The sequence below is a fragment of the Echinops telfairi genome, unplaced genomic scaffold (genome assembly GCF_000313985.2).
Source record: "Echinops telfairi isolate 266 unplaced genomic scaffold, ASM31398v2 ScPeMD7_31;HRSCAF=116, whole genome shotgun sequence".
Lineage (NCBI taxonomy): Eukaryota > Metazoa > Chordata > Mammalia > Afrosoricida > Tenrecidae > Echinops > Echinops telfairi.
Genome location: NW_022103928.1, coordinates 14049915 through 14068680, shown reverse-complemented (window position 1 = coordinate 14068680; position 18766 = coordinate 14049915). Strand labels below are relative to the sequence as shown.

Sequence of the window (18766 nt, the reverse complement as noted above, 5' to 3'; positions counted from 1 at the left end):
TGTACTTTCCTCTTGTCCCACTATCATGTTCAGCCTTCATTTGGGTTTCAGTAATTCCTCTCGGTTACATTACCCTTGATCAATCCCCCTCATCTTTTCTTATGTCTCTGTCTAATCTGTTCTTTTCATATCTCTAAGGTGACTGGCTTAAAGCATTATATCCCAATATGACCTCTTAAAGAAAACTCATTCCCAAATAGGATTTAAAGCAAATGCATGCACACCCACCATATATACTTATATACATATATCTGCAAACTCACTGCTGTCAAGTCAACCCCAACTCATAGTACCCTAGTAACTGTATAGGACAGAGTAGAATTGCCTGTTTCGGTTTCTGTGACTTTAAATCTTAACAGGAGTAGATAGCCTCATCTTTCTCCAGAGGAGCTGCTAGGAGGTTCAAAACAGGGTCCTTGCAATTTTCAGTTCAGTGCCTCACCCATACACCACAGGGCTCCTAACCACAGGTATGGGCTTAAGATTTACAGTACACACTTTTGGGGGATCCAGTTTAAGCCATGACTGTGACTAAATGCATAGGTACTCAGCCTTCTGCAGGTTCTGTGCTGTCTTTTTTTCTTTTGTAGTCTCATGAATTTAAATAGTATTTAAGTTATAGAAGTATGAATCCACAGACAATTAATAGCTATTGATTCATGTTTTGCTGGATAAGTAGATCGGCTCTGGTCATTTTAATCTTAGAAGATAAGAATTCTGATGACGGGTTGGAGGATCAATGCATGCAAAGTAGCAAATAGATTAAAAGAGTAATAAGCTTATTGATTGTAATTTAGCACTCGATAGCAAGCACCTCTCCGAACCCTCTTCTAAGATTAAAGAGAAAATTAGAATGAAGTGCAGTATGCTCTTTAAGCACCCACTTCTTATCGCATATTCTCACCAGGATTTTATTCTTTCTGTTTTCTGAGAGAAAATGAGACAAACGAGACAGTCTAAACATTTTTCCACATACTGAATTTTGTAAAATCTTTTAAAAGGTATGTGTGTCTTTTTCCACGACATAGACCACCTTTTCCTACAGAAAGAAGTCCCATATATTTTCATTAAATCATTGGGTTCTCCCTGGCCGTCTTCCTGAGCATCTGGTGACATCTTCTCAGTTCATGGGCTTTGAGGTTCTTTTGTCTTTTTGGCTGATCAGATTCAGAGAACATTAATGAGCAAGGTAATGAAAACTAATTTTTAATAATGTACGTGAATGAATTTCAAAATGAATTTCTCATTAGAGGAGTTTCATTTTCCCATTTCACTCTTGCAGTGGTTTTCCTGTGAGGGACAAGCAGAGCAGAGAGTGGTTGCTAGGTTCTTTGTATGCCGTGTGAGTGTTTTATAAACTCAAATGATGGCAACAATTGATCAGTTTAAATGTGGCCTGTGGTTTGAGTAGTAGTAAACTCATATGATTCAAAACTCAAAAGATGGAACAAGTTAGCCATTTAGTTTAAAATGTATGTGGTAACTATAGGTAGTTCCCAATTTAACACACATTATGACGAGTTAGGACAAACTGCACTTAACACTCTCATTTGTTTTTGGTACATCTTTATGCTTAGTAGTTGGTACTATAAATAATGTTACAGAGAATGTAATTTGCTGGTATGTTATTCTCATGCCAATCCCAGAAGACAAAGATTGGATTTATAAAGATCTGGTAATAAAATGCAGCCATAGTGAAAATTTAGATAAAAATAAATCAGAACAAAATACCATCATAAGTTGAGTGCCTGTGCACCTCTCAAAGAGAATTTCCTTTGTCCCCATCTTTGCTTACTAGACATTGACTTTGCACAACTTTAAATGGTGCCTTTTTATTTCATGTATTGACTTTTCTTCGACACTGTCTGTATGTTTATATAAGGAGTCTAAGTGGCAAGTGGTTAGGCGTTGGGCCACTAACTACAAGGTGTACAGTTTGAAACCATCTGCCACCTCGAGGGAGAATGTTTATATTTTTTTGTGTTTCTTCCTGGTTTGTTTACAATGTGAATTGTTTTAAAATAATTTATATCAGTCTCAGTATAATCATGATATGCCAACTTTAAAAACATTTTTAAAAAGTGCCACTTTCCCAAAGCAACATTGTATTCTTCGGGCGATGACTAGTTTGGGGCACGTTTTAATGCTCTTAACATTTTCTTTTCTATACTCAGGTTAAAAATCTACAAAAATTCAGATATACACAAATAGAGAGGCTGTTATATGAACCCTTAGATGTGCTATTTTAAAACTACACGTATAGACTTACAAGAATCATTGGCTTTTTCAAAATGCAAGTCTCATAAATTAAAAAGACAGAACTATAGCACTTAGGTTGTTATAGAAAGACTTCAGATGAATTATTGTTCTATGGGAACTTATGATAGAAGCCTATATTTGCTGAAACACTGTGGGAAGACCAGAAGCCAGTGAATGTGGGGTTCCCTGAATTCTTGGGGATTAGGCAAATGGATACTAAGAGTGGTAAGGAGACTGTGAGCTCTTTGCCTTTTTGGAATTATTTCCCCTTTTAGCTTTTATGAATGTGTGACTATTATTTATAAAATTTTTTCCCTCAAGACAGTCTCCAGATTTTGATGGAAGGACCTTTGACTATATACCAAAGTGGTCTGAAAAGTATGAGTAATAACCTGTAAGGGTTGCCTTATTCCTATCCCTGCCCCCAAACTGCAGAGATGATCTTGTGGTAACCTTTTTCTCCCTCTCTTGTGTGTGCTCTTTCTTTTCAGGCTGGTGGGGTAGCAGGTGCCTCTGTTGACTTGATACTGTTTCCTCTGGATACCATTAAAACGAGACTACAGAGCCCTCAGGGCTTTAAGAAGGCTGGTGGGTTTCGTGGGATATATGCTGGTGTTCTGTCTGCTGCGATTGGATCCTTCCCTAATGGTAAAAGAAAAGAAAAAGTGATATGCTCACTGCTATAAACCAAAGATAATGCAGCTTATTTTCAGAATGGTGTGCTGTTTCTCCATGTAGAAATCTTGGCTTGTCTTCTAAATTCTAAGTTTGTTTTCTATCCATTTCCCCATTAATTTTGAATCAGCCGGCGCTGTAGACACTGTTCCAGTGTATTTGTAACGGTAAAAAGATGAGCAATCTTTTAAAAATGGTTTGTGTTAAAATTCCTAGTTAGAACCCTGAAGGTGATAAATTGTATTATCAGGAGTCCTCAAAAAATTTGTAGACCGATCCTATTATCTTTTCATCCCATTTTCTATGACCTTTTTGAAGCCTCCTCTGGTTCCATGGATTATGATTCCTTTGAGCAGTGATAGTCAACCGTGCTCATCATTGCTCACACACTGGAGTCTCCTGGGGAGTTGTGAAGAATACTGATGCCTGGGACTCGCCCCAGAAGTTTAATTGGTCTGGGCTTTGCCTGTGTGTTTGGGCTTTTTATTACTCCCAAGTGATGCCACTGTGAAGTGGAATTTGATCACTGCTGGTTTGGAGATGATTGTGCAGCAGGTGAACCTGCACCATTAAATCTCTCCAGTCAGTTGCTTTGAGATGAGGTGACCACCGTCCATCCACACCCCTCCTGGACACGCCTGGGCCACTGTCTTGCTTTGGTTTTGTGTTCATTCTGAAGTCTCATTACTTGACTGGTCTTCTTACTCTATAGCCAGTATCATCCATTTCATTTAATCCACTTGCTGGCACACTTTTTTTCTGACACAAAATTTAATTGCTTGCTGATATTTTTGGGTGCACTCGGGATTATATTAAGGAAACAGGAAAGAACCCTTCCCCATATTAGACCACTGCTCCAGAACATTCTCAATTTCTAAGGTGTGCTGTTTTTTCCTCTCATAATAATTCATTACAAATTCTTTAATTTTATATTTAAAGGCCCATCTGTAAGCACAGCATTCACATACATATTTGTAGGGCAAAGGGACAAAAAGTGCGATCCTTTTCTTGTGTTTCTCCCCTCCCCTAGATCTCCAAGGGTTTGTAAGTACTTTTAGTCATCTGTAACAGTTATAACAAGTTTCTGTTGAACACTCACTCAATGCCAAGTGTAGCTTTAAATGTGGGACAGGGGACGTGGTCCCCACATTTCTCCACATTCGTCTCATCTGACCACCTGAGGAACTTAAGAAAAACAAAAACCAGGAAGCCAAAGCTGATGCCTGTGTCTCAACTCTAGGGTTTTCAATTTAATGGTCTGAGGGGTGGCTTGGGCTTAGGAGTTAAAAACTAACAATAACTTAGCTGTTTCTAAAATGCAGGCAGACTTGAGACCCTTTGAACTAGGGCATGGGAACGATTATGTCACGGAGTCTCGTAAGTTGAGGTCACCAGATTTTGTGGGGTCTTCCTCATTTGAACTCATCATTCTGAGATCTTTTTGATATATTAGATATAAGAATGATTGTGTGTATGTGCAATATTTGTGTATAATTTTGCCTGTAGCTCCCTGGTCAATTCCAACTCATAACTGCCCCATAGAGCAGAGTAGAACTACCTCATAATGGTTAGGTCTTTTTTTCCCCTTCTATGAAGCCCTTCAGTGGGTTTGAATGTTTGTTTGGTTAGCAGCTTAATGCTTAACCACTGTGCTTTGTATATATGAGAAGGGTTAAAAAAGTTCATGGAAAAATGGATTAAAAAATAATGGGATTTTTCCATGAACTTTTTGCAATTTCCTTGATGTTGTCCAGGGACAAGGGGTTGGGATGGAGGGGCTTGAGGGTTGAACAAGAAGAAAAGGCCCTCATGTAGAAGCCTTATTCCCAACTTAGAGGAGCATGTAATAGACTATAGTTTTTTGTTGTTAGAAGAGTTAGGAGTCTGTAGGTGTCAGCACTGGTGGCACAGTGGGTTAAGCATTTGGATAATCACCAAAAGATTGGCTGTTCAAATCCACCAGCTGCTTTGCAGGTAGAAAATGAGGCAGTCCACTTCTGTAAAGATTACAGCCTTGGAAGTCCCTTGGAGCAGTTCCACTCTGCCCTATTGGTCTTTATGAGTCGGACTTGACCATGGCAGTGATTTTGTTTTGTGCATTTTGGGGTAGGTGTCAAACAATCCAAGTGCCCCCCTCTTCCCAACACACACCTTCATTGTCGTATCTTGCTCAGAACATTATTGTACCATAATTTCCAATTAGTTTCTGCAGTGATTTTGTTTTGTGCATTTTGGGGTAGGTGTCAAACAATCCAAGTGCCCCCCTCTTCCCAACACACACCTTCATTGTCGTATCTTGCTCAGAACATTATTGTACCATAATTTCCAATTAATTTCTGCTTAGATGTAACCCAGCAGTGGTTGGAGACTTACATTTCTTTCTTTTTTAAAAAAATTAAAAAAAAATTTAATTATTTTATTGGGGGCTCATACAACTCTTCCCCCCCCCCTTTTAAAAATAGTTTTATTAGGGGCTCATACAACTTTTATCACAATCCATACATACATCAATTGTGTAAAGCACATTTGTACATTCATTGCCCTCATCATTCTCAAAACATTTGCTCTCCACTTAAGTCCCCAGTATCTATCTGCTCCTCATTTTCCCCCCTTCCTCATGAACCCATGATAATTTATAAATTATTTTGTCATATCTTACACTGTCTGACGTCTCCCTTCACCCGCTTTTCTCTTGTCCGTACCACAGGGAGATTATATGTAGATCTTTGTAATCGGTTCCCTCTTTCCATTCTACCCACCCTCCACCCTCCCAGTATCACCACTCTCAGCACTGGTCCTGAAGGGATCATCTGTCCTGGATTCCCTGTGTTTCCAGTTCCTATCTGTACTAGTGTACATCCTCTGATCTAGCCAGATTTGTAAGGTAGAATTGGGATCATGATAGTGCGTAGGGTGGAACCATTTAGGAACTAGAGGAAAATTGTATGTTTCATCGCTGCTACACTGCACCCTGACTGGTTCGTCTCCTCTCCACAACCCTTCCATAAGGATGTCCAATTGCCTATCGATGGGCTTTGGGTCCCCAATCTGCACGCCCCTTCTTTCACAATGATAATGATTTTTTGTTCTGATGATGCCTGATACCTCATCCCTTCGACACCTCATGATCACACAGGCTGGTGTGCTTCTTCTATGTGGGCTTTGTTGCCTCTGAGCTAGATGGCAGCTTGTTTACCTTCAAGCCTTTAAACCCCAGACCTTATATCTTTTGATAGTCAGCTTTCTTCACCACTTTTGCTTATGCACCTATTTGTCTTCAGCGATCATATCAGGAAGGCACCACTTGAGATTTTGTGTGCCAAATTCTATGGTTTTCCATGGCACCACACTGTGGGAGAACACCATGACTCAGGGCTGAGGTGCTCCATAAGGCTTCCCGAGAGTCATGACTTCAGGAGCCAGATCCATTCATAGAGAGAGCTGGAGACTTACATTTCTAAAGATTCTTTGTGTTAGTCTGGGTTGACTAGAGAAACAAATTCATAGACACTCATATGTGTATAAGAAAGAGCTTGTATATAATACAAGAGCAATATTGAGAAAACATCCCAGCCCAGTCTAGATCAAGTCTGTAAGTCCAAAATTAGCCCATATGTCCGATACCAATGTATACATTCCTCTTCGGACTCACAAAACACATGCATTAACGCCGAATGCAGGAAGATCACAGGCCAGTGGGTGGAAAGTCTTGTGGATCCAGTGGCAGTAGAGGCATCTCAGCACTGGCAGGGTTCTCCATGGGGCTCCTTCCGCTCCAGGGCTCTAGCGTAGCCCCATGTGTCTTGTCAGCAAGCATGTCTTGCAAGGAGTGAGCAAGTGGCCTGCCTCCAGTGAGCTATTTATCTCCTTCTGAGGCAACCAAGCTGCGACCTGATTGGCAGGCGAAACTCCACCTCTTCAGTCTTAAGTCTCAAATTGACAACAGATCATGTAATTACACACTCTTGTATACCACAAAAGTCACAATAAAGTCAGACAAGATTGAGGTAGTCAATCCTGAAATCAAGGAACTTTTGAGCGCTTTCTCCCTTGTCCCATAGACTTACATCTTAAAGATAAATACAATTAGAAATAGGCTCTATATTTAGTGAGTGGGCCAAAGTAGGAGAAGCCGTGAATAGGAATATGGCCTTGTGTTAAAGGAAAATGGCTTGAATTGACAGTTACTCACCTGTGTTCAGTGTGCCGCCTCATGTGGCGTGTTCTGTATCCTAGCAGGTGAGAATCATGTCCGTTACAAGCTTGCTAGCTATAGCTTTGGAGGCCTGACCCTCACTGTCTAGTTGTTTTTAGTGGTGTTTCAGACTTCACTGGGACATGTTTGCATGTCCTTCAAAAGATGAATTTGCCATTCATTTCTTTTTCATGCCTTATCTTTTATGGAAGCCATAAACATCTTTTGATTAACAGTACTTGAAAGGTTATAAAGCCCTTATGCACACTAAGATTAATTCATGATGAGAGCTGCAGCTTTTCAGAGTTTTCAATTTCAATTTTAATGAACTAGTTGATTGTTTCTTGGATGTAAAGATGAAATGTTTTATGTAGGTTAAGGTTATCCTGCCATTGAATCACCAGGAGTCCCTGGATAGTGTAGCTAGTGAAGCACTCGGCTAATTACGGAAAGGCTGCTCATTTGAACCCACCCAGAAATGCCTTGGAAGGTCTGGGGGCCCCTGAAAATGCTGGGCAACAGTTGGAATGATTCAACCACCACATAGGTCCATTTATCTGATTCTTTGTTTTATGACAACCATTTAATGATATTTTGGGTATGAATCACCCTTACTAAAATAAAATGTTAAGTGACTTGTTAGTTGTTGACTTAATTCCTGGTGACCTTACATGACCAAGTAGAGCCGTCCCCCAGGGCTTCCTACACTGGAACCGATCACCCACCTGGTCTTTTCTCCAGTGGAACAGGTGAGGGTTCAAACTACCAGCTTTCTAATGAGCAACTGAAAGCTTAAGCATTGAGCCACTAGGGCTTCTGACTTGTCAGTACAAGGTGGTGTAATAATTGCACTCCCTGGAGACAGGGATCATGTCATCTTTGTCAGGGTAAGTCCAGGCATATAGTATGGGCTCTGTAATTCTGAAAGACTGAGAGGACGGAGGCAGGTGTTTAGCTATTTATGTTATCACACAGCTTAATGTAATTAATTGTACTTTGACTATTATTACATATTTCTAGAGAAATACTGTATATTTCTAGCCTGTTTAGACTTTGTGAAAGACTGGCTTGTTTTAAATTTCAGCTGCTGCCTTTTTTATCACCTATGAAAATGTGAAATGGCTTCTGCACACTGACTCCTCCTCATATTTGAAGCCCATGAAGCATATGTTGGCTGCCTCTTCTGGAGAAGTGGTAGGTAACAGGTTTTGTATATAAAATACTTTGGAAATGCAAGTATTTGCATTATCTTTGGTGCAAAATATTTATTTTATGAACAGGAGTCATAAATCCCCATAAATGTAAATGGGTTAAACATGACATTTAAAAGATAGTCACATATATGGCGAAAGAAGAGGCCAACTGTGTGCTTTTTACAGAAGACAAACCTAGAATGATCGCGATAATACTTGGTCTTCTTGGAATGCCCTTGGAAAGCTTCTGCTCAGCTCTTCCGACTTCTTTATTTCTTCCGTTTGCCGTAGCTACGCCATGATCACGTTTTGGAGTCTCTTCTCACATTCACTCTGATCTTTTCTTTATTGCTTATCGTTTTAATGCCCTTTTGCTTTGCGATGCCCTCTCCCAGCACAGCAGGCCTTCTCTCGTTAGTGATGTGTGTCAGATCTGTGCTGAGATGGTCTGTACATCTGCCTCTCTGACATTTCCTGTCAAGGAATCATAATATGTGCTCGTTCCTGCGTGGCTTCTTGGACTCAGTATGTTGCTTTCAAGTTTCCCATGATTTAGCATGTACTACTGCTTCATTCTGTTTGGTTGCCAAAAAATACTCTATTGAATGCAGGCTGTTCCGAGTTATGAACAGGATCCATATCTGTCTTTATGGTGAATTTATAGGTGAGTTGAAACAGGTGCATATGGTTCTTATTTAGCCTTACTTAGTGCAGGGAGCATTGTTGCTGTCGGGCGGGATAAGCCTAGAATACTAACCCAAGGTCAACAGTTCAAACCTACCAGCTGCTCTTTTGGGGAAAGATGAAGCTGCTTCTGTAAAGATTTACAGCCTTGGAAACGCTATATGCGTCACTATGCGTTGAAATGAACGTGATCACGGCTGTGGGTTTGGTTAGTGCAAGAAAAATGCCTTGCAGCCTTTTTAACAATTTTAAAGCTGCACACACAGCAGGTGAAGGTGATTGTGATAAAGAGTTTGTTGGAAGAATTTGGTTCAGAATCTCTGTTTGAACATTAATTAGTGCAAGAAAAGTGAACCCTGTTTGTCCAGTGGATAAAATGGATAGCTGTTACCCTTTTCAAAAGGTCAGCAGTTCAAGTGGACCAGGCACTCTGTAGGAGGCAGATGTGGCAGTATGCTTCTGTAAAGACTGATGACCATGGAAACCCTATGAGCTGGGTCTGCTTTGTTCTATAGGTGCACTGTGAGTAGGAATCAATTCGACAACAGTGAGTTTAGTTTTAGTTTTTTAGTAAAAAGGCTCAGAGGCTTCTCTATGATTTAAAAACAGCAAGCGAAAGCAAATGTGATAAAGATTTGTTTTAAGTAGAGGTTAGTTCAGTGGTTTGAAAGTGAGGGCAAATTTATATAACATTAAAGGACAAGTATAAGTTGTACGTTGGTTAGACTTACTATTTATTTTCTGCAGAAGTATTTTCCCATCCTATGAGATCTTTTTACTTTCTTGATGGTGGCCTTTGAAACACAAATTTCACAAATTAATTTTAATGATGTACAGTTATAATTTTTATTTCTGTTGTTTGTTGTCATATATAAAAACTCTATGCTAAATTCAGGATTATGAAGGCCTTCCCCAGTGTTTTCTTCCAGGGCTTTATAACTTCAGCGCTTACATTTAGCTTGTTGATCCCTGTTTAGTTAATATTTGTATATGCCATGAGGTATTAGTCCAATTTTAATCTTTTATACATAACTACTTAATTTTCCAGCATCACTTGTTGGAGAGACTGTTTCTTTATTATTGAATGCACTTGACATCTTGTCAAGTAATAATTGACCATAATTGTGAGGGTGTAAATAGGAGTCTTTAATTCTATTTCATTGGCCTCTGCCGATCCTTAACTCAGTCTCTTAACTCTGTCTCATTACTGTAACAACTTTGTAGTAAGCTTTGAAATTGGGAAATGTGCATCCTCCAATTTTGTTCTTTGTGAAAATGGTTTTCACTATTAGTAACAGTTTGTCAGTTTTAGCAAAACTCATTTGGGATTCTGATAGGGATTGCATTGACTATAGAGATCAATTTGTATAGTGCTGCCATCTTAATATTTTAAGTCTCCTGTTCATGAGGATGGGATTTCTTTTCATCCATTTATGTCTTTCTTTCAACTATGTTTTGTAGTTTCTGGAATATAAACTTAACATTAAAAAAATCATTTTATTAGGGGCTCATACAACTCTTATCACAATGCATACACATACATTAATTGTGTAAAGCACATTTGCACATTTATTGCCCTCATCATTCTCAAAACGTTTGCTCTCCACTTAAGTCCCTTGCATCTGCTCCTGATTTTACCCCCTCTCTCACCACTATCCCCTCCCTCATGAACCCTTGATAATTTATAAATTATTATTTTGTCATATCTTACACTGTCTGACATCTCCCTTCACCCACTTTTCTCTTGTCCGTCCCCCAGGGAGGAGGTTATGTGTAGATCCTTGTAATCGGTTCCCCCTTTCCACTCCACCCTCCCTCCACCCTCAAGGTATCACCACTCTCCCCACTCGTCCTGAAGGGGTCATCTGTCCTGGATTCCCTGTGTTTGCAGTTCCTACCTGTGCCAGTGTATATCCCCTGATCTAGCCAAATTTGTAAGGTAGAATTGGGATGATAGTGGGTAGGGAGGAAGCATTTAGGAACTAGAGGGAAGTTGTATGTTTTTTTTAATCATTTTATTAGGGGCTGATACAACTCTTATCACAATCCATATATACATCAATTGCGTAAAGCACATTTGTACATTCATTGCCTTCATCATTCTCAAAATATTTGCTCTCCACTTAAGCCCCTGGCATCATCGCCTCAATCTTTCCTCCTCCCTCCCTGCTCACCCCTCTCTCATGAACCCTTGATAATTTATAAATTAATTTGAAGTTGGGGTCATGATAGTGGTGGGGGGGAGGAAGCATTTAGGAACTAGTGGAAAGTTGTATGTTTCATAGTTGCTACACGGCACCCTGACTGGCTCGTCTCCTCCCCGACCCTCCGGAAGAGGATGTCCAATTGCCACTCTGCACTCCCCCTCATTCACAATGATAGGATTTTTTGTTCTGATGATGCCTGATATCTGATCCCTTTGACACCTTGTGATCACACAGACTGGTGTGTTTCTTCCATGTGGGCTTTGTTGCTTCACTCCGCACTCCTCCTCATTCACAATGATACGATTTTTCTGTTCTTTGATGCCTGATAACTTATCCCTTTGGCACCTCATGAGCACACAGGCTGGTGTGCTTCTTCCATGTGGGCTTTGTTGCTTCTGAGCTAGATGGCCACTTGTTTACCTACAAGCCTTTAAGACCCCAGACGCTGTATCTTTTGATAACTGGGCACCATCAGCTTTCTTCATCACATTTGCGGATTCACCCGCTTTGTCTTCACCAAACTTGTTGGGAAGGTGAGCATCATGGAATGCCAGTTTAATAGAACAAAGTATTCTTGCATTGAGGTAGTACTTGAGTGGAGGCCCAATGTCCATCTGCTGCCTTAATACTAAACCTATACATGTATGCACATAGATCTATTTTTATATCCTCATATGCAAATATGTTTACCTATGTACATGCCTGTATTTTGACCTCTATAAATGCCCTTTTCCTCTTAGCTCTTTCCTCTATTTCCTTTTCCTTTACCCTTGTCCCACTATCATGTTCAGCCTTCATTTGGGTTTCAGTAATTCCTCTTGGTTACATTGCCCTTGGTCACGCCCTACCAAGCCTCTTACACCCTCCTCACCACCGATTTGGATCACTGTTGTTCCCTTGTCCCTGGGTTTGCTAACACCACTTCCTTTCCCCCCACCTTCCCCTCTCCCATATGCCCCCGGAACTGTCGGTCCCGTTGCTTTCTCCTCCAGATTGTTCAGCCTATTTTAGACAGACCTGCGGAGATAATAACATGAACAAAAGCAAACAACAAGAAGCCAATGAAAAAAAACAAAACAAAGCACAACAACAAAGAAAAACTTGTAGTTAGTTCAAGAACTGTTTGTTGGCCTTTAGGTGTGTTTTCCTGTCGAGTCTGATGGGGCACCAAGCCCTGGCCCCAAAGTCTATTTTTGGTATTCCCTGGGGACTTTGTTGCTCTGTTCCCCTTGCTCTTCTGTTCCTCGCCCTTAGTGTTTTGCCTCAGTGTGGTGGGATCAGATTGGACAGAATTCCCAGGATGTGCTGCACTCTCTCTTCCTCCCCCTTCTTTTGCTCCCATGTGCTCTGATCAGACATGTCCCTCTCCCGTAGCTGCAGATTCAGTGCTGTCGTATGCAATAAATTCTTCTGGGGGGGTCAGGTGTTCACATAGTTGGGATTGGGGTCGGCCCCTCAGACCTCTCCACTGGTTCCCTGCTCCATGCTGGCATGTTGCATTCACATCTTGGAGCACTGGGTTGAAGTCTGGTCCCTCTTTACTTGTGGAGATATAAATAATACCCTCCCCTTGGGTGGGTTAGTACCCTGTACCTCCGCTACCCATTTCTTTTTTATTTTTTTCCCTTTACCCCCCTCCTTTTTAGTTGTCTACCATATGTATCCCTGTATTTGGTCTGGCCCCTGTCATACTACCTGGTCCTCAACCCAGGAATGTTTGTATACAGTAGCTTTTTCCCTATGCCCCTTTTGCATTTTTTTTTAAAGCTTACCTCAGTGGACTCATGGTGTACTTGCCCTTTTTTGCTTGCCTTACTTCTCTTAGCATGATTTCCTCCAGTTTTTCCCATGCAGCTATGTGCTTCATACATTCACCACTGCTTTTTAGCCATGCGTAGTACTCCATTGTATGTATGTACCAGTTTTTAAAAAAAATAATTTAATTGGGGGCTCGTACAACACTTATCACAATCCATACATACATCCATGTGTCAAGCACATTTGCACATTTGTTGCCATCATCATTCTCAAAACATTTTTTTTCTACTTGATCCCTTGGTTGATCAGCTTCTCATTTTTCCCCCTCACTCCCTGTTCTTCCCTTCCTCATGAGCATCCATCATTTTTATCATCCACATGTCAAATGTCTTTGCATACATAGTAGGACACAGGAAAATATATTCAAATTGTCCAACAATTTCAATTGGTGAAACTTCTAAATCACATTTAACTAATTTGAAATGTTTGCAGTATCAAAAAAGAAGATGTCTGGCAATACTGGTAGGGTGCAGGGAGGGTGGGGTAGAGAAAGGGAACCGATTACAGGGATCTACATATAACCTCCTCCTTGGGGGATGGACAACAGAAAAGTGGGTGAAGGGAAGACGTGGGACAGTGTAAGATATGACAAAATAATAATTTATAAATGATCAAAGCTTCATGAGGGAGGGGGGACATGGGGAGGGAGGGGGAAAATGAGCTGATGCCAGGGGCTTACATGGAGAGCCGGTGTTTTTAGAATGATGTGCGTAACGAATGTACAAATGTGCTTTATACAATTGATGTATGTATGGCTTGTGATAAGCGTTGTATGAGCCCCCAATAAAATGATGAAAAAGAAAAAGGCAACAAAAAAAAGATGTCATTCTCAGATAAAGGAACTTTCTTAATGCAGTACAACTAACATCCTATGTGTGAGCTATTGGTCTTAAGGGGTAGAGTAAGTACATTGTAGAGTTAGGAAACAAGTATCCATAAAATGGAAATATACAGTTTTAGAACATTCCTATCTTTAAGAATTTTAGGATTTGCCTTCGGAGTTTCATGGCTCTTTAGATAGTGAGGCCTAACACTAGACCCCTTTTATAGTCTCTGTGATAGCTAGAAGGCTACTGTCCTGGCATAGTGGTTACAAATTGGGCTACAGTCTGCATGACTGGCACTTCGAAGCCACCAGCAGCAACACCGGAGAGAATGCACTTTCTACTCCGTAACAGGTACAGTCTTGGAAACCCACAGGGGTTGGTATGAGCCAGCATTGCCTTGTTGGCAGTGAGTGAAGGCTAGAGGACCTTAAGCAGAGGAGAATCGTATATTTGTTAAAGTGCTCATCTGCTAGCAAAATGTTGGTGATTTGAACCTACCCCCTGCTTTCTGGGAGAAAGAAGTGCTTTCGTAGAGATTTACAGCCTTGGGAAGCCCTATGAGACAGCTCTACTTCGTCGTATAGGGTTGCTGTGAGCTGGAAGCGACTCAATGGCAGTGGATTTGGGTCATAATTAGTGTAAAATTGAGGGCTTTGCACATGTTCGTCAAATTTTATCAGTCTTAAATATAGCTACTCTCCAGGATGCTGAAAAGTTGGTCAGATTTATAAAATTTATGGAAATTTTGGCTATGATGTCTCAGTAATCTTTGAACTTTCTTTAAAAACCACACTGAAGTCATTCAATATCAGCTTAGTAAATGCTTGAGAAATGTATTACCTACCTTCTTGTGGTGGTAACGTGTTTTGCCTTGATAGACTACCATATACCTTTGGTTTCAGAGTCATACTAATGTGATATTGCTAATAAGAAGAGAAGTGATAGCATACAGGCAAATTTAGAGTAATTGAATTTTTCATGAGTAAAATATAAGAGTAGAAAACAAAGGCATTTTTAGCTGTCAATGATCAGAAAGATACTTTCTGGTACTTTAGTACAGAGACCTAAAGATAATAATAGGACATAGTGCAGACATTATTCTGGACCCAATTTGCTTTGACATAAGATGGTTGTTATGTTGCAAAGATATTCCTTAGAAATGATGTTGTTTTGTGGATGTTGAGGGTGTTCACAGCTACTTTTGTTGTAGTGACTTTAAGTTTATGAAAGAAACCTAGAAGCAAAAGAATACTGCCAAAATAATAACCATTCCTCATAGCAGCAGCTTCATTAAAACTTAATGATGAATCAATAAAACTATAATTACCACCTTCTACCTTTTGTTTGTAATTTAGAATACAGTAAAATCGATCAAATAAGATTTAATGTGTAACAGCATCAAGACAAGTCCCGCTTGTGCCCTTTTTATTAGGAAGTTTGCTGTTCCAAATCTCTAAATCCCTGTTTCAATTATTCTACAGCTCAGTTTCTGTCGCACACAGAAAAAGCCTGTGAGAAGAAGAATCTGTAATTAGATCAGAAAGTTTGGGGCAGATTTACTCTAACTCTGCAGTTGCTTTGGCATCAGAGTGGTCGTGATTCCTTTCTCTCTCTTTTACGGTATTAAGGTTTGACTTTTCCTGTGTCTTATGCTGATTTTGACATCACTCGTTTCATTTGTAGACACGAAAGTGCAGTGAAATGTCTTTGTAGCCAAAAGCAGCCACTCTGAATGGTGCCTTGTGGATTTCCTCACAGTGTGGCAGAGTGTCCTCCCCAAGTATAATTCTCAGCTGGGACTGAGAATGCTGGCGGATGACATTTCTGGTGGCCCCTGACAGTCCTGCAAGTGCAGCCTCAGAGCATCCATGTTAACTTCAGGGTCAGTTGCTTGGGCAGCTGGTTTAAAGGCACATTTGGGGCGGGGAGACCCTCCGTTTTAAATAAATTTGTGGTTGCTTCTCTGATAATTGAGAACCATTGATTTCTGAGTAATATTAAGAAGCCTGGAAAAAAATGTTAGATACAGAACTCTAGGGGTGCCACAAACAGATCAAATATATGATCCCTCATAGCTGCCTCAAGGGTAAGTATTTTCAGATTTACTAAAAACCCTAGCTTAGCAAACTGCTTAGCTTTGAGGCTGGCAGTGTACGCACACACAGCGAAGTCCTCTGCAGTGAGTTTGCTCAAGGCCTGTGGCCCGGACACACTTTAAACACGAGGCCAACATGTTACCGTAATGGCATGGTCTGCTAACGCTACTTCAGTAACTCAAGGTCAGTGGGCTTGTTTGACCTATTAGTGTATAGCTTACAAATGTCATTTTAATTCCGTGTTTCCACTGACTCGATTACTGGGTAAATTCAACACACTGATGCTGTGATGAGTGTTTGTCAGCCACAAAGCATTGTGCACATGTTAGCCGCCACTGGGGATTTAAGCTCACTGTTTAAGCTGCTAAAATCCTGTTTTTAAAATGTATGTATTTTGCTTTTCATAAGCTTTACATTTTTTCTCTCTCTTAAAAGAATCACTGAGCCAGATAATAGAAAGTTGAAAACTTTTGTCTTTTGAATTAATTATGATAGATTTTAAAATATTCATAGATTAGTGCAGGCTAACTCTCACTGGCAAGTATGGCAGTGGGTTGCCAAACCCTCTTGCAGGCGTCTGGGTCACAGGTGATAAGTTGAGTCGGAAATGCAGTGGCCATCGCGGGGCACTGAGGCAGAGTTGTTGGATCAGAAGGAAGCTTGCTGTAATGCCACCATGGATGGATACTGCTTATAGATTAATGTGAGCAGGTGCCACCATGGATAGATAGATACTGCTTATAGATTAATGTGAGCAGGGACAGAGGTGTAGGATGTCGCTAGGAATTTGTCATATGACTAGAAACTGAAGCAGGGTTGTCAGATGCCTAGCCACACGCAGACAAATGCTTCCCTTTGGTGCAGGCACGCTTACATCTGTGCTAAGGGGACTTTACCCCTCTTCTCCTGGGTTTATTACTCCCTGTGCCAGGGCATTGAGCATACAAAACAGATGAACTTATAAATTTATTAGGAACCTAAACTGTAAGAACTATACAAAAAATTACCGCAAGAATATGAAGACTAGCCTGCTGTTCCAGTGCCATCCTCAAAACCTCTCTATGCCTTTCATTCCTCGCTTGCAGAAACCCCACCAAACTCACTGCCATCAAGTTGATGCCAACTCATAGCGACCATACGGGGCAGAGTAGAACTGTGGGTTTCCAAGAGGGGAACTCTTTTTTTTTTTTTTATCGTTTTATTAAGGACTCATACAACTCTTATCACAATCCATACATACATCAATTGTGTAAAGCACATTTGTACATTCATCGCCCTCATCATTCTCAAAACATTTCCTCTCCACTTAAGCCCCCAGCATTAGGTCCTCATTTTTTCCCTCTCTACCCACTCCTCCTTCCCTCATGAGACCTTGATAATTTATAAATTATTATTTTGTCATATCTTGCCCTGTCCGACGTCTCCCTTCACCCAGTTTTCTGTTGTCTGTCCCCCAGGGAGGGGGTCACATATAGTTCCTTGTAATTGGTTCCCTCTTTCCAACCCACTCTCCCTCTACACTCCCAGTATCACCACTCACACCACTGGTCCTGAAGGGATCATCCGCCCTGGATTCCCTGTGTTTCCAGTTCCTGTCTGTACCAGTGTACATCAAGAGGGGAACTTTTTATGGGAGTAGAATGCCTTGTCTTTCTCCTGAGGAGGGGCAGGTAGTTTCAAACTACTGACCTTGTAGTTCACAGCCCACATGAAACCCATGATGCCACCAAGGCTCCTTCCTCACGTAGCCTCATTCATTCTTTTTTCTCCAGTCTGCTTTGTTTCACCCACCTTGGGCTCCTCTCTTACTGCTGTCCGTCCTCGGTCATTGTGTCTAGGCTCAGAATGGGATGACAAGGGACTGCCTTTAAGGAGCTTGCAGTCTACCAAGGGAGACCCTGGGTGGTATAAATGGTTCACACACTCAGCTGATAACTAAAAGGTTGGCCATACAAATCCATCCCGAAGTGCCTTGGAAGAAAGGCCTGGTGGTCCACTTCTGAAATACCAGCCATGGGAAACTGCCGTGCACACAAGGTTGTCATGAGCCAGACTCAACTGGCAGCAATGTTTTTTCTTCTCCAAGTATAGTGGAAGCCCTGCAGGGGTGGAGGCAGCAGTGACACCAGAGGCCCCAGCTGCCACTGAGCCTGGGGTTCCCACATGCACTTTGCTGGTGGCTCTTCTTTCTTCCTGGTAATGGGGATCCTGCTTTCTGCTTCTGAAATGTCCCTTTATTCCCAGGAGAATGGCCACATGGACCCGTCCCCCACTAGAGTCTTGTACACTTTATCGACACAATTGCCCCTCGTTTTTTTGGTGGGAGTTACAATCACTGTGGATAGAAGAGCCTTACCAAGCAATTCCACTGCACTGCAGCATCCCGATCCCTGAAGCATGCTAGTTTATTTGACATAAGAGGCTGTGAAGATGACATTATTTTAAGGACGCTGAGATGGAAAGGTTATCAGTGCCAGACCACAAGGGTCCTTATTAGGAGGAGCAGTAGTTGGAGTGCGGGAGAGATTGAGGACATTTTGCAGTTGGATTGGAGATGGAGGCGGGAGCCACAACGCAAGGAGTACAGGTCACCTCGAGAAACTGGGAAAGGCCAAGTAACAGATGTTGTCATAAAGACATAGCAAGGAACACTGCCCAGGTGACCTCTTGATTGGCGCTCAGTAAGACCCGTTTCAGACTTCTGACCTTCAGAGTAAGATAATGCATGTGTCCTGTGCGAAGCCTGTGAGTGTGTGGCACTTGGGTGCTACCACGTCCTTTCCCACGGCCACAGTGCATGCTGGTAGGCCCC

The 18766-nt window shown here is 41.3% G+C and overlaps 1 protein-coding gene across 2 annotated transcripts in view; it reads left to right on the top strand.

Moving 5' to 3' along the window:
• Window positions 1–18766, top strand: part of SLC25A26 (solute carrier family 25 member 26) — a 153282-nt gene that overhangs the window by 3277 nt on the left and 131239 nt on the right. For both annotated transcript variants that reach the window (XM_004702417.2, XM_045289852.1), the window contains exons 2-3: window positions 2751–2907; window positions 8214–8323. In XM_004702417.2, coding sequence (XP_004702474.1) covers window positions 2751–2907; window positions 8214–8323 — 267 coding nt within the window. The remainder of the gene's footprint in view (window positions 1–2750; window positions 2908–8213; window positions 8324–18766) is intronic.